The 16,809-nt window shown below is 34.7% G+C and overlaps 1 protein-coding gene across 3 annotated transcripts in view; it reads right to left on the reverse strand.

Annotated features, from left to right (window-relative positions):
- The window catches only part of Wnk3 (WNK lysine deficient protein kinase 3), a 135,030-nt gene that overhangs the window by 24,428 nt on the left and 93,793 nt on the right, over positions 1-16,809 (reverse strand). For 2 of the 3 annotated variants that reach the window (XM_057760117.1, XM_057760115.1), the window contains 9 exons: positions 14,477-14,624; positions 13,103-13,219; positions 10,896-11,051; positions 10,764-10,815; positions 9,441-9,578; positions 8,228-9,090; positions 2,038-2,269; positions 1,515-1,645; positions 126-739 (listed from right to left, as the gene is read on the reverse strand). In XM_057760117.1, the coding sequence (XP_057616100.1) occupies positions 126-739; positions 1,515-1,645; positions 2,038-2,269; positions 8,228-9,090; positions 9,441-9,578; positions 10,764-10,815; positions 10,896-11,051; positions 13,103-13,219; positions 14,477-14,624 (2,451 nt within the window). The remainder of the gene's footprint in view (positions 1-125; positions 740-1,514; positions 1,646-2,037; positions 2,270-8,227; positions 9,091-9,440; positions 9,579-10,763; positions 10,816-10,895; positions 11,052-13,102; positions 13,220-14,476; positions 14,625-16,809) is intronic. The other variant, XM_057760116.1, reaches the window with a different exon arrangement.

The raw sequence follows: 16,809 nt of genomic DNA on the forward strand, positions 1-16,809 counted from the left end.
TATTATAGTTTTTAATCACAGAAGTTTTAATCATTAAAATACCACCAATACCCAATTAGAGCAAATATTAAGTTCTATAAACTCGTAAACAATTAGATTTGTTACAGAAAAGAAAGCATCCTTACTTTTCTCGTAATTTTTGAAGCTCTACTTTCAAGTCCTCGTCCTCAATTTCTGATTCATCATCACTGCTCATTGGTGAAGATGGAGAATAGAAGAGTGAACTCTGTGTTTGAACATAGGCTTGCTCTTTACTGAGTGGTAAATACTGATCACTCTTTGAACCACATTTTGCCACTGACTTTCCATTACCAGCAAGAGGGGCCGAAAATTCATATGGCTGTTTCCCAGGAGTCAATTCCTCTTTTTCTTTATCTAACAGTTCAGACCCAGAATGCACACTGATTCCTGTAGTTGAAGTTTCTTCCAAGTTCTTTTCTGTAGTCACTGAAGACACACTGGTTTCACAAGCTGTGCTGAAAGATAAGAAGATGTCACCTTGTTCAGGCTCTCTTTTATCTTCTTTAAAAGTTTCATAAAGAGTTCGTAACTTTCGTGAAGAATCTGACGCTTTAGGAGTGGGCATGGCAGGTTCCACTTCGATCAACTGAGATACTGAAGTTTCAGCAAAGGCTGCTGCTTGTTCACTGGACTGGACTGTTGTTTTCTTGAATGGAGGTCTGTGTTCCTTTCCAAAAGACATCATTTTCACTGACTGCTGCTGAGGAACTGTAATCACCTGAGACAGAAAAAGGTAAACTTGTCTGGTTCTACTTAATCAAAGGGTAAACCTCATGAAGAAATTCATTGTCAAAACACAGCACAGACAAGAAAGGCCAATTTAACATATATAATATTTGGTAATACCAAAACTTATACTTAAACAGTCATTCAGTTGGGGCCTTTGGATAGAATAGCTTCATGTTACCCAAATAAAATTCTATTATGAAATTTGCTGAGATTCTAAAGGACATTAGATTAAATTGAGGCAGGAGAGTCAGCTCAGCAGGAAAGAATATCTGCTGTTCCAACAGAAGACCTGAGTTTGGTTTCCTTCATCTATGTGGTAGCTTACAATTATCTGTATTTCAGCTCCCAGGGATCTGATATACTCTTCTTGACTCTGTAGGCACCTCACATGGCATATGTCACACAGATACATACAAATGAATAAAAATAATTCTAAACAGGAAATTAAATTGATAGAAATGATGACCCAAAAATGATTATCTATTTCTGTGCTCTTTTGTAACTACTAACATTCTTATAATTTTCAGATTCATCTATAACGATAGCGTTGTAAGGTAAAAAGATATGACCAAGATAAAAATTAGGTATGAAACGATTTACAGTTCAAGTAAGGATGATTTGCAGAACAATTTCAAATGGTTTCACTTTTTTACAGTGTTGGGAATAGAACTTTGGGTCTCACAGATGTTGGGCAAACTCTCCCATGAAGCTCTATCTGTTTTCTTTCATAAGGCAATGATAAAGAGACAACCAAAGACACAAACCTGGAAGCGGCCCCGCTGAAATGATCCACTCACTGCTTTGCATCTACTTAAAGCCCTAGTATCAGCTGAGAACTCCCGTGGTAGAGGAATGGGATCAGAAGCAATTGCTGATCTTTTATCTTCTGTTTCCACTGTAAGGTTTGTCAAATTATAAGCAGAAAAGAGAAAAATCACTTTTAAGACTAATTTGTTTACATTACCAAAAATGAAGAAAAGCAGAAAAAGTTTAACCCTTGCTAGATAATTAAAAAGTGTTAATGTATAAGCAACATTGTTTAAGTCTCTAACTCTAAATCAGACATTGCAAGATTTATCCCAATACTTAGTATCTATATGAAATGAATAACTGAAAAACCAAATTAGTTACAAAAGGAAAAAATAAAATGGCCACAACACTAATGGGATATTTAATATATATGAGCTACATGGGAAAAAATGGCAAGATTCAAATATGGACGACAAAAAAAAAAGTAGATGAAAAATGATGTTACCTAGTCTATGTCCCTGACTGTAAGCACACTACCTTGACGGACTTTTGATCTCTTGAAAAAGCTGGTTGACTGCCGTAGCCTGTATGCCCAGCTTTTTAATTTTCGAGTCCAGGATTTCCTGCTAATAGGATTTTTGAGACTAGGACAAGTAAAGCTTAGGCCAAAATATCCACCTCCTGTCTGCAGATGAATGGTTCCATCGCTTGACACAGCAGCAGGATAGGCCTCTGGATCCCCTGGAAGTGAAGCATCTGAGGACATCTCCTAATGGAGACAAAATCAAAGAAAAACCAAGTGGTAATAATTTAGGTAAGGTGATTTAAGTTTTGTGGTATAAAAGTTTTCTTATATGGATTAATAATTAACCATAAAACTATGGACTATTTCAGTAACAGTGCATACGAGACTGAAACCGAAGCTTTGATATTTCTTTGGAAATATTATGTCTTTAGATTAAATAAAAGACACTATTAATTTTCCAGGCCAAAATATTTGTTGTCATTACATCAAATCTGAAAACTAAAATTGAAAATAAGTTATTTTTTTATATATGCCAATGACTAAAAGTACTAGTTTTTTGGTTTATTAGACACAAAATATCATGTAATTCAGGCTGTCCTTGAACTCCGGCTCCTACTGTTTTTACCTCCCAAGGAGTAGGATTTCAGGTGTGCAGCACCATGCCTGTTTATAAATGCTATTAAGTGAAATATTAGCTTATTCCCCTATTTAAGATATAATTATGTTTGATATATGATACAATAGAAAAACAAGTAATTTAAAGCTGTTTAAGTAATAAAGAAATAGGAAATATGAGGAAAGTTTCTTAGTTTATATGATCTCATAGAAATTTACAAAGAAATGAAAAATTACTGTGAATTCATGCTCTAAGAATTTTTAATATCAGATCATGTTTGCTATAAAACCATCATCTTCTTGTCCTCCTACCCTCCCCAAACACCCATGATTGCTTGTTGTGTCTAAATTAGTGCTTCATAAATAATCTGTGGTCATTAATACAAAAACTTAGTGCATAGAACCATAGATCCTTTGGGATGTAAAAATAATCATCCAGCGGTGGTGGCACACGCCTTTAATTCCTGAATTGGGAGGCAGAGGCTGGCAGATTTTTGTGAGTTCTAGGTCAGCCTGGTCTACAGAGTTCCAGGATAGCCAGGGCTGACACAGAGAAACCCTGTCAAGAAAAAGAAAAAGAAAAAAAGTGGTCACTAATAACAGAGTATTAAAAGTGAATATAAAAAGTATATAGGGAGGGATGTAGCATTAATCTAAAGGAAGACAGCTCCTATATGACAATAAGCACTATAATACTTAAATCAGAAGTTATCAAAAGGGAAAATTTTGGACTAGAGATGTTCAGTTGATAGAGGGCTTGCCTAGCAAGCACAGTGCCCTAGGTTTGATTCCCAGAACCACACAAGGCATTCATGTACATACATCTGTAATCATAGCACTCAAAAGGTAGAGGTAGATCATTCGTGGTTATGTAGTAAGTATGAGGCCAGCCTAGGATACATGAGAGGTTACCTCAAAAAAAGGTGAAATTTTGAACAATCAGTAACCAAGTTTCTGAAGTCCTATTTTGGGTTAGCAATATTATCTAAACTAGGAGAGAAAAAATTGTAAAAAATACTATATTTCAGAAAGTGCTACACTGATGCCACTGAAATTATAAATGAGATATGTATTCTCATTTGTAATAAGCACTTATTTAGACACAAATTATAAATATGTAATGAATAGTACAAGACATATTTACCATAAATTTTAATTTCCCTTGTAAAGTAAAATACTCAGACAAAACAACAGCAACAATAAAACTCCAGATCTAGACATAAGAATTTATGAAAGAAAGAAGAAAAGAAGACTGTACTATATGTATGAACTGTCTCAAAAAGACCACATACTCAAGTCCTAGATATGAGCAGCAACAAAGAAATCTGGTCAACAAAAAGGATGCTTACAAAATTCCACCTAATCTTTTCCCCATATGTCTTTTCACTGTATTCTATTTTAAAATATCTTTCTACTTAACTGGCCTTCTTTTGATTCCTTGAACAAATATCTACCTGAAAATGTCACTACTATATATTATATATGTCTTTCCCTGATCACTCAAAATGGGTAATCTAATTTATCATAGCCCTTAAATTATGCTATTGAAAGACTGTTAAATACTAGAATGTGAACTTCATAAAAAGAGGTTTTGACTTACTGTTCAGTAGACAATTTTTGAATGGAAGATTATACTGGTTGAGGTAAAAAAGAAAGAACAGTCATTCCCTTCTCTCTACACCAAGAAAAAAAAACACCAGAACACCTACTCCCATAATAAGAACACAAAGAAGAAATATTTTGGCCAAGAGAAAAGTCAGTGAGGGGCAAAGACAATATCTAACAGCCCAGCTGCCTTTATAGACTAGCTACAGCAGTTACCCACCAGGAAGCTTTAAAAAATTGTTAAAATGTATAGTACAAAAAAGTCTGTTTGATGTTTTTCTCACAATTAAAGATACAGTAATTATATAATAGCACATATGTACAGATGAACACAGAATCTTATGGGAGAAATTGAAACAAAATTAACACAGAAGTAAGAATTAACAAAACTTAAAGAAAACTAACACTGAAAGAAAATACTAAACTCAGTGCTAGAAAGAGGCCTCAATGGTTAAGGGCAACCAGGTATGGTTCCCAGGAACCTACCTAGTGGCTGACAGCTATCTGTAACTCTAGTTCTATGGTATCAAGCTCCTCTTCTGACCTCTGTGGGCTCCTGCACACACATGGCACATATATATACACATTGGGCATACATATATACACATAAAATTAAATATAAATATTTAAAAAACAAAGAATGGATTGCAGCTATTAGAAATTCAAAAATGCAATCCTTGATGCAAAATGACTAAATAGGACAAAATAATCATCTTAAAAATGGAGAAATTATCTCATTACAAAAAGCAAAGGGAAAAAGAGGAATGCATGATATGAAAAGTTAACATATGAGAAAAATAAGAAATGAACAAATAAAATTTACTTCATTCACAAATGACAAAATTTTATACATAGAAAACCCAAAGCTGGGCATGGTGGTACACTCTTTTAATCCCAGCCCTCAGGAAACATAGGCAGGTGGATATCTGTGAGTTTTTGGTCAGCCTGGTCTACATAATGAGATCCTGTCTCAAAGAAAAAAAGTTCAGGGATAGGGAGATGGCTCAGTGGATGAATTTAGAAATTGCTATGAAAGTATGAGGAAATGAGTTCAGATCCTCTGAGAAAAATGTCTAGCTACACTAGTCAATCAATGATCCTGCCACAACGGAATATGGTGAAGAGAGATTAAGGACATCTACTGTCAACCTCTGGCCTCGGTGTGTACTCACACATGCACATATGTGCATATACATGCAAACACATCCATAAAAAAAGAGAAAAATAAAATCCAAAAGAACCTATCAAAAACTATTAGGCCAATAAATAAACTCAGAAAAATTCAAGTACACAATCTTAACACATGAAAGTCAGTTATTGTTTGGATGAGTGGCTCACAACTATAATCCCAGCACTATAAAGGTTAAGACAGAAAGAGGTTGAGATAGGAAGATTACTATGAGTTTGTAGCCAAGCTAGCCTGGACTACAGAGTGGATGCCTTGTATCAAAAACAAAAACAAAAACCAGTCAGTTGCATTTCTATATGCTAAACAATGAAGAATCCAAAGAGAAATTTGTTATATGTTAAATGTCCTCATCAAAATAATGTTAAAACTTAATCCCCATTGTGAGGCTTTGAGAGGTAGAAACAGTCAGAACCTTTAAGAGGTAACAGAATTATAAGGGGTCCATTCTGTTGAATGGCAAGGTAATGGGTTCCATAGCAGCTTTAAGCTACATAGTGAAACACAGTCTTAAAAAGAAAAAACACAAAATTACTAAATCAAGAGAGGAACAAATACATGTATTATTTACAAGTTATTAATGATAATGACCAAGGAAACTACAACAAGGAACTTGTTTAGGAAATGTTAAGTTGTTTAGATTTTACTATTCGTCTAAAATTCTTTTGTGCTTACATATTAATTCTATAACTTAAACTACTTTACAAAAATTTAAAAAAAGCAAAACAACATATATACACAAAGGAATATATGTATATAAATATTACATGTATTTATGTTTATAAAAGGCATAATACATATGCAGAATTATGTTGGTACAAATATTTATACATTAACTAAAATCATATCTGGAAATGCCAAAAGTTATGTTTACAGATTTGGGATGTGATAGATTTTATTTTGCACACAAGTATATATTATTTGGATAGCAATGATGACAAAAATTACAGTAGTAAACATTTACAAAGATATTCATGAGATGGTAAAATGAAAAATTTCAGTTCGCTGACACAGTAATTATGTGCTTTTAGCACAATATTATTTTGAAGAACATATGTGATATGCATCCAAATAGATCTATGTAGGGTTAAGAAAAGTCAAGAAGAAAAAGCAGCAAAATTACTAGTGATTACCTCTGTGACTGAACAGGTAGAAAGGGAAATAGGGCTAGGGGTATGGCTCAGTGGTATAGCACTTGCATGGTATGTATTTGATCCCTGAACTTAATAGCCAATACTGAAAAATAAAAAAAGACATGAAAAGAATTAAAATGGGGATATTAAAGTTCCTATATTATATAGGCGGGCAATCTCAACAAAAATCTAAAATCCAAAATCTGAAACTTTCTGAGTACTAACATGATCCTGCTAGTAGTGGAAAATTCCACATCTGACCAACCTCATCTAATGAGTTGAATTAAAATAAAAGTGCATTAATAAACTATATAAAATTGTCTACAGTCTCTGTGTATAAATATATAAGAAACAAAAATGAAATCTGTATTTAGATTTGGGTACCAGCCCCAAGATACTCCATCTGGTATTTACAAGTATTCTAAAATTCAGGGAATCTAAAATCTGGAAAACTTGTAATCTTTCCACCTCAACTTTTCTGGGGAAAACTCTTTTTCTTCCTGCTCCTTCTCCTGTTTTTCTAAATTTATTTTTATTTTTCTAATTGAATTTATAAATACTTTCATACATGTTAATAATGAATTCTGATTATTCCACCCCACGTTGTCATTTCTCTCCCATCCCTATCAACTCCTCTCCTCCCAACAAGTTCCTTTGCCGTATTCATGTCTTTACATTTATTTTGTGATCCACTGAGTTTAACCAGGACCATCTGTGTGACTGTATGTTTGGGACTTTTCACTGGAGTCTAGTGGGTTCACCATGATTACACAACTTAAGACAATGACTGTCCTCTCTCATACAATTTATCAGTAACTAATAGTTCAGCAGGTAATGGCCAGGATCTATGAGTTCTGCTTACATTCTATTTGTTCTTTTTCAACAAGGTGTCATGTAGTCAAGGCTTGCCTCAAACTTAGTATTAATTGAAGATGATTTTGAACTTCTGATCCTACCACCTCCATCTCCTTGGTGCTAAGATTATGATATGGGTTACCATGCTTAATTAAATGTTTTACTGTTTAAGGTACTGGGGCAAGCACTCTATCACTGAGCTATATTTCTAGTTCTTTTAGAGGTTGAGAAAAAAGTCGTGGGATTATGGATGATTTTAAAAAATAAGTTAAACACATCAAAATATTAAATTAATACTATAAAATTGTTATAAGGGAATGGACAACAGTTTTCTCTTTGTATATTTTCTTGTTTTGTTTTTAAAGTTTCCTCCCAAACTGAAATCAAAAAGTTTATTACTCTTATCCTCAAAATAATCTAAAATTATACACAGTGTTTGCGAATTTCAAGCCAACTCACCAGAAGGCTTTCTTAAATAAACTCAAAGCAAATCTGCCCTTTTTTTTTTTTTTTTTTTTGGTTTTTCGAGACAGGGTTTCTCTGTGGTTTTGGAGCCTGTCCTGAAACTAGCTCTCGTAGACCAGGCTGTCCTCAAACTCACAGAGATCCGCCTGCCTCTGCCTCCCGCGTGCTGGGATTAAAGGCGTGCGCCACCACCGCCCAGCCCAAATCTGCCATTTCTAAGAAGTTTTGAGTAGCTGCAGCCTAAGTCACAATCTTAAATGGTAGTTACTTTGGAACATTTTAGGAGAGAGGGCATTTCTTTAAATTCCATAAGCAAAGAATAAGAATTAGAAAGATACTCACGTGTAAACATAACTCGCTGGGTACAGAAGTTATCACATTCAAGTCTCTTTTGAACACTGATATATTAGCAGGCTGACTTGCAGCTGCATTGGACGGAATCTTAGAGCCTGTCTGTTGGAAATTCGGAGATTGTGCGGGACTATCTTGAATCCCACAGTGACTGACAGCTATGATTTCTGGCATTGAATAGGATAGTATATCTTCAGCAGAGGAAGAAAATGGAGAGTCTATGCTTTGAGTATCCTTCTGACTCTCAGGATAAATGCTAGAAATGCTGTGCTCCTGATAGAGCAGGTTTCTTAATTTTTCATCCAGCGTTTTAATTCGGTTGTCTGCAAACTCCATTTTTGGAGGTCGTTCCCCATCTGATTCCAGGACAGTAGCAGGAAGATGTGTAGCTGGTTCAAAGCCAGGAGTCTGAGTTGCAAGGACTGCCTTAGGAGAACTTGTTTCAGTGTTCACTGTGGTTTCTACTTCTTGGGAAATGAACTCTGCATCTATAGTTGGTTGAGGCTTTTGATCAGAAGATACAAATGCCAGAACAGCAGCTTGCTGACATGGATGGGTAGGTATGAACATTCCTGCTTGGCTGGTGAGTGCCTCACATTCAACTGAAACTGGACATACCAAAGTAGCAGAATCATTGGAATGATCAGTAGCTGGTGCCCTTATCTGTCTGTCATCTTCCACTTGATAGAGAATAGGTGGCTGCTCAGTTTCTCCAGTAGCACATTCAGAAATATTACCATCAACCACATCCTTGTGTTCTGATTTAGAGGTGAAAATTACATGCTGGCCTGGATTATTCTCTATAGTGAACAATGTGTCCTGTGATATTTCCTGATTACTTGTGTTTCTTGAACCTGGAACAAAACAAAAGAATAGCTAAGTTTTGACGAGTAAAAAGTGTAAACACAAAACTCAAAAGGGACAAGGAAAGGAAGGGTCAAATTAGGACCTATCTAAAAGTACATCTGTAAATGAGACCAAAACATCACAGAATTCAACAGTCAAGAAGAAATGACTTCTTGGGTTTTTTTCCCACAAAAACTGAATAAAATGGCTTGTTACATAGCAATATTAATGTCTTCTAAAATGCTCATGAAAACTTTCATAAGCATAAAATACTCCTAAAAGAAATTAATAAATACAGTCTGTAATTTGTAACCATATCATCCAAGTCCATAGAAATCTGGCAGATAATAAAGCTTACTAGAAAATGGATGTAACCCAGGAACTATAGCCACAGAAGGCTGAAGGGAAGGAGGAGACTGTGCCTCACGATGTTTTATAGTTTGGTTGATACAAAACCGCCACCGACCAACTGGGGATGACTGAGGAACTGATTCATCTGGAGAAAGAATTATTAACAAATTATACACGAAGAAAATGTCAGTGTGTTCATATTAAATAAAGAAATCAAGTTAAAAATTAGCTTGTGTTGCATTTCCACTTTCAATAGTACAAGGATAATTTTAAGTCATAAGAGTAACATCCCAACCTTGACAAACAGTTTACAGAACTAAATATAAGATATATATTAATAGTAACCAGAAGCAAAGCACTGCATTTAAATAACTGGGTCAAAGTTTCTCCATTCAAATTTACAGTTGTTGTTCTGCAACCTGATTATGGTTGTGCCTAAGTGATATCATGGTGGTATACAAGCATTAAAATTTAGAGAACTATAGACCAGAAAAAAAGAGAAGTAAATCTAGCTTATGACAATATAAAAGTAAAGTAAGACAAATCCCTTCATCTGTAACTTTCTCAAGTAATTTTCTTTGGAACTTTACCTTACGTTGTCAGTCAGACACTTGCTCAGATTTCTGCTAACCAACAAAGTAAGATAGAGATGTACTCTGGCAACCTAATACAGTTTAACTTAATTTCAGGATAATGGTATCTGCTTCCATTATTTCCACACCACCTTTTGCTTCTTCATGCTGTGTAAATTCCTTCAGATGTCTTCATGATGCTATGGTTCATCTCCCCCTCCCAGACACTCTTAATATACCCATAACCAGGGCTAAGAAGAATGAAGAGATAAAGTTGTCAGAAAAGAAAACAGAAGAACCCTAATTTTAGTTTCTGGAAGTTTATCTGGTGTCTGATTTACAAAGTTATCAGTGAACAGAACTGGTAGAAGTATTATCATCAGTGAAATAGTCAAGTTCTGAATGACTATTAAAATATGAGGCAAACTTAGAACACAGATTTTAGTTAGGATACTTTTGTCCATCTCATGTCAAAGTAAACAAATTAGCAGTTAAGATTCAAATAGGCTGTCAAAGTCTTCAGCATTGTGACTTCCTTTTCTGGTAACAAACTATGTAACAACTCAGAAGTAAATTACTCAGATAAAGAATCAATAATTTTTTAAAAATTTATGAGCTATAAATTTCTATCAAGTGTGGAAAAACAATTTATTATCAAATTAATTTATTGGTTAATATCTTTATCTATGAAAGTATATCAAGACACCAAAATGCCTTTTTGCAAAAGCCAAATGGTAAATTTTATTAAATATACTTACTGCTGGTTTGAGTGGATGCAGAATTTATCAGTACTTGTTCAGATGATCCTGTCTGAAATAAAAATGAACAGGTAAATAATAATATTCATGACAAAGTCCCCAAATGGCCTTCTCACTGAAAAGTGCTCTTACTTGGTTACTATTGGATTCCAAGGCAACAGAGTCAACACCAATAGATTTTTCTGCAGCTGAGTGGACATGAAGGATCTCCTGGGCTTGACCTACAATAGCCCTCAATTCTTCTACAAATTTTTCTTTCTCATTTTCCAGCACAAAGTTATCTTCAACCTGCCATCAAGTAAAAGCCAATGTATTCATGAGAATACATTTATTTTCTTCAAAATTATAATATTTTCATGGTGAATTCCAAAGGAACAAAACAAAGTACGTGCCACAAAAATAATTAAGACCAGTTATAGAAAGTTACATAACGCATTCAATTATTCTGAGATTACTGATATTTGTCAGAAAAAGTCACTATACTTTGAAATATCTTGAATTTATAAATTGGCTGCAATTTCAACTGAACAATGTGCAGAGAATGTGAGACCTTGGAACACTAAATCCTAAAAAGGTATCTTCATCAAGTCCCTTTCATCAGGGCTCAGGAAGCAGAAAGATAAGACCCATAAGGGATGGATGACACCAAGGAAACAGTGTCTTACAGACAATAGGACTGACACACATAAAAACTAACAGAGATGGTGGCAGCATGCACAGGGCATGCACAGGTCCAAGACAGATGGTGTGGCATCACTGAGAGGGGGAAGTGGACACAAGCCCATATGACAACCAAGAAGCTATTTCCAAACTGACATCCACTTACAAAGCAAAGATTAGTTTTCTCCAACAGTTTCACTGGGTATATCAACCACACTTAAGGGTAGGACCCACACCTAGTAGTAGATAGGCAACACCAAAAACACAATGATATTTTATATCTTTTTTTTTTGTCCCACATTGCTTTATTTGGGCATTTTTTGTTTTGTTTTGTTTGGAAGACAGGCTCTTTTGACATAATCATGGCTGTCGTAGAATTCACTATGAAGATCAGGCTGACCTCAAACTCACAGATATCAGCCTGCTTCTGCCTTCAAGTGCTAGAATTAAAGACATAAAAGAAAAGCACTATTCTAAGCCTAATTATTCAAATCTATTAAAAAGTAAATATGGGTCAGGGTAAATGGCAAAGTTGGTAAAGTGCTTTATGTGTAAGAATGGGAACCTGAGTTTGATTCTCTGGTAGCCATAAAAAAGTCAGGATTGGGGGGATGGTGAGATGGCTCAGCAGTTAAGAGCACTGACTGCTCTTCCAGAAGCCCTGAGTTCAATTCCCAGCAAGCACATGGTGGCTCACAGCCATCTGTAATGAGATCTGGTGCCCCCTTCCGGTGTGCACGTGTACATGGAAGGAATGTTGTATACCTAATAAATAATAAATAAATCTTTTTTTAAAAGAAGTAAAAAAGAGAGAAAAAAAGTCAGGATTGGTAGTGTGCATCTGTAATCCCTGTGCTGAGGACAGGTGTAGGGGTGATGGAGACAAGAAAATTTCTAAAGCTCACTGGTTAGCAAGTCTAGCTGAATCAATGAACTTCAGAGTCAGTAAAACACAAAATGAACACAATGATGTTTTACACCTTTTTTGTCTCACATTTCTGAGTAGGTATGGGTGAATGTACCCAAACACATACTTGCACATATATGATATTCATAAGCACTACACTCACACTTATCATAAAGAAATAAAGTGGACAGCAGTTGAGGAGGTCACCCAATGTCCTTTGTACTTCATGTACATACCTATACAAACATGTACATACACCACACACAACAATGCACTCACACATTAACAAAAATAAAACTAAATTTACTGAAAAACATAACTTGAATACTTTTGGGCAGAATGTTAGATACATTAAAATTATCTAGGTGGCCTGATTCTGATTTAATCAGGGGCCTATGCAATGAGATTATCATTTAAAGCTTATAATATTATTTAAGCATATAGACAGAGATTAAAACACAGTGACCTAAAAACCAACAAAACAAAAAGTCCCCAAAACCTCATATTTCCTCAGATAACTACAGTAAAACCAGAGGAAATGCAGTAATTTATCCCTGATAATCACTTTTTTCTGTGCAAATTAGAAAAAAACTACAAAAATAATTTAAAAAAATAAGAAAGAGAAAAAAGAAAAAAACTCTACACATTCTATCACAAGATGGGTGTAAATGAATGAGTGAAGAGAAAACAGAGGGAAAACCAAGTGGGATGAGAAAAAGGAGAGAGAATAATTCCACTAAGGGTAAAAATAGTGCTGTCTTACTATACTGACCATATAGTCTGCAATATCTTCAGGTGCATCACCATCGACATCAAACTTGAAAGTGACCATCTTGTTGTTGTGTGTTTCTAGTTGACACTCCACCATGTTGTCTCCAGAGACTGATACCTAAGTACACACATTTAACCAGTTTAAGAGAAGCTGTCTTAGCTGGGGATGGAACACAGTTGGAAGAGTGATTGCCTAGCATGCACAAAGCCCTGAGTTCCATCCCCAGCACCACATAAACCAATCATGGTCGAACACATCTGTAATCTCAGTACTTGGGAAGTGAAAGCAGGATTAGAAATTCAAAATTATCCTTGACTATATAGTAAGTTTGAAGTAAGCCTAAGCTATTATCAGACTCTGCCTAAAAACAATAAAAATGAAAATAAAATCAAAACATTTTGTGGGCAGTGGTGATACACGCCTTTAATACCAGCACTTGGGAGGAAAGACAGGTGGATCTCTGTGAGTTCAAGGTCAGCCTGGTATACAAAGCAAGTTCCAGGACAGACCCCAAAGATACAGAGAAATCCTGTCTCAAAAATCCCCCCAAAAAACAAAACAAAACAAAAAACAGAAAAAAACCCCACAAAACAACAACAACAAAAAAAACATTTTATAAGGAGTAACTAGATAAGCTCACATACAACATATTCAGCAACCAAAAGGAAGAATGGGAAAAAGGATGATTAAATTATATCTCTGTATAAGGGACTATGTATTGCAGACATTTAAAATATATTATTCAAATTATTTACTGGCATCAGAAACATGTACATAATATATTGAGCTTTCAAAAAGAAGTGATATAAAACTGTATGTAAGTTTTATAATCCTACTGAAACATATATCATATTGGTTAGAGATACAGGCTTTAAATTCTGATCTGGCTGCAGATCTGACTCCAGCATTTGGTAGTTGAATGATTTTATGCAAATTACTTCTCTGGTGTGAGCATCTATATTTGTGAAGATGGGCATACTATTTATCACATAAGGCTTTTGGAGGGTCATGATAATAATAAGTACATAATATCTGGGACACCTACCACAAAATAATTCAATATATTTTTGCTAATATTAATGTCTCTGCTAATTATTCAAATTAAATGTAAAACACTGCACATACACATAGAAAAAAGATGAAAACAAACTAAAAATATAGAAGGAATAAGCTCTGATTCATGGTTATAGGGATTTTAAGTTCTTCCTTTTATTTAACCTACAATTTCCAAGTTTAATAACTACAATGTAATGTTCTCATCAGAAATTTTGAATGGAATTTACAGAAGGTTTCACAATATTCTGAATTTACTTCACTGCATTTACAGCACTGTTACTCCCTGAGTCTCCAAGGCTCTAAAACATACACACTGACCTGAAGGACAATAAGCTGAAATTTAGTCCCCTTCTCTGGTCGGGGACAGGAGGCTCTTCTCTGTTTGACCCGATCCTGTTTGCCATTCCCATTTGGGTGATCAGGGTTATTAGTGTTTTCTTTCACACTTGTCACATCGTGATTCAAGCTAGTGATTTAAAAAAAAAAGGTAACTCATTCCAATAATGATCATAAAAATCTAAAGAAAATTTAAGATTATAAAATTGTACATTTAAAGAAAATCAACCAATGTAATATCTTTATAAGTTATGATTGTATAACTCTGTGAATATATATAAAACCACTGAATTATACAAGTTGAACAGGTGAGTTGTATAATAAATTGTATGCTTTTCTTAAACATTTATTTATTTTTATTTTATGTGTGTGGGTGGTAAGCCTGAATGTATTATCTGTATACCACATGCATACAGTGCCATAGAAGAGGGTATCTGATCCTCTGGGACTGTTGTTAGCCATCAAAAAAGTGCTGGCAATTGAAAGAGCAGCCACTACTCTTAACTGCTGAACCATCTCTCCAGTCCCACAAATTATATTTCAATAAAGCTGTTTTTGAAAGTTATAAAAAATGAGGTAGCATATATACTTGTTACACATTTTAATCAAAGGAATAAGAACAAAAGAAAGACAATGGTAGTCACAGGCCACTATAAAACCTTTCATTAAAGGGTGTTCCTTTTTTATAATTTATTTTATTTTATTATTATTTTTTTTATTTTTTTTTTGGTTTTTCGAGACAGGGTTTCTCTGTGGTTTTGGAGCCTGTCCTGGAACTAGCTCTGTAGACCAGGCTGGTCTCGAACTCACAGAGATCCGCCTGCCTCTGCCTCCCAAGTGCTGGGATTAAAGGCGTGCGCCACCACCCCTTTTTTATAATTTAGGAGATACACTTGATTAATTTTTTCTCACTTGTTTAGAGATTATTTTATTAGTATATTCAAATAAAGCTTCTACATTTTTCTTGTTTGTTTAGAGATTATTAATATATTCAAATAAAGCTTCTAAAATGAACACACACATTCTTACTCCAAAAAGGGGATAGACCTCAACAAAGAATATGCAAACTAAGTGTAGGAGATAGGAATAACGCAGGGGGTAAAACAATCAATGAAAATGAATGATATAAAAGTGGTTCAACATGATTAACTATTTATAGCTATTTTATAAATTCAAATCAGAAAAAATACAAGACAGTACTAACGAAGTCATGAATCTTAGAAGAGAAACTATAACCACTAATTTACTAAACTATCAATCATTAATAGCAATCATAAACATTTGTCCCTATATCCACAGGTAAGTATAGTCAGTCTTCACTCCTCATCAACAGAACTTACTATAGAAAACCACAACCAATTAATTACAAAGTTGTGAAGCCCAATCCCAATTGATATATCTATAAAACACTCTGACACCTAAGGCTCAAGGAACATTGTAGAATAGGGGAAGAAAAGATTACAAGAGCCAGAGGATCTGGGAGTTTGCAATGAGATTGTTTCTCCTAGTAATGTCAGAAGCTACACACATAAAGTCTACCAATATAACTACTTAAACATGAACTGAACAATAGATATGCCAAGATGGACTGAGGTTGGGGGAAGGGGGGGGGACAACGAATGCTAAGGATGCCTCAACCCCAGTTAAAGAACTATAAGTAACTAACAAATGTAGAGAGTGGGAAAAACAGTCTTCAGAGAAGAGCACATCAACTGAGTATCTAATACTAAGTGAAAACATACATACACGTAACATTATATAGTCTGAGCAGGTTGCATTTAGAAATATATATGTATATACACATATAGAAATACATGTAATAACAAGATTTTTTTTAAAAAAAGGTCACAATGGGGTTAGAGAGATGGCTCAGCAGTTAAAAGCACTGACTGTTCTTCCAGAGGTCCTGAGTTCAATTCCCAGCAATGACATGGTGGCTCACAACCATCTATGGTGAGATCTGGTGCCCTCTTCTGGGGTGCAGGTATGCAGGCAGGCAGAACACTGTACATAATAAATAAATCTTTAAAAAATAATAAAACTAAAAAAAGGTCACAGACTTGAAAGAGGACATGGAGGGGTATACGGGAGGTTTTGGATGGAGGAAAGAAGGGAGAAACTATATAATTATATTCTAATCTCAAAAATAAAAAAAGAATGGAAAATATGAAAGGGCAAGCTTTTGTAATCGAATAAAATACATTTTAGTTTTTTCTTTAATAAACTTGAACTGAATTACTAAATATAAAAATTCTCAATGAATACATTTGAAATTAGTAAGTACCAATAGACCTTTCTTTTCCCCCAAACATCTT

The sequence above is a fragment of the Chionomys nivalis genome, chromosome X (assembly GCF_950005125.1).
Source record: "Chionomys nivalis chromosome X, mChiNiv1.1, whole genome shotgun sequence".
Taxonomy (NCBI): Eukaryota; Metazoa; Chordata; class Mammalia; order Rodentia; family Cricetidae; genus Chionomys; species Chionomys nivalis.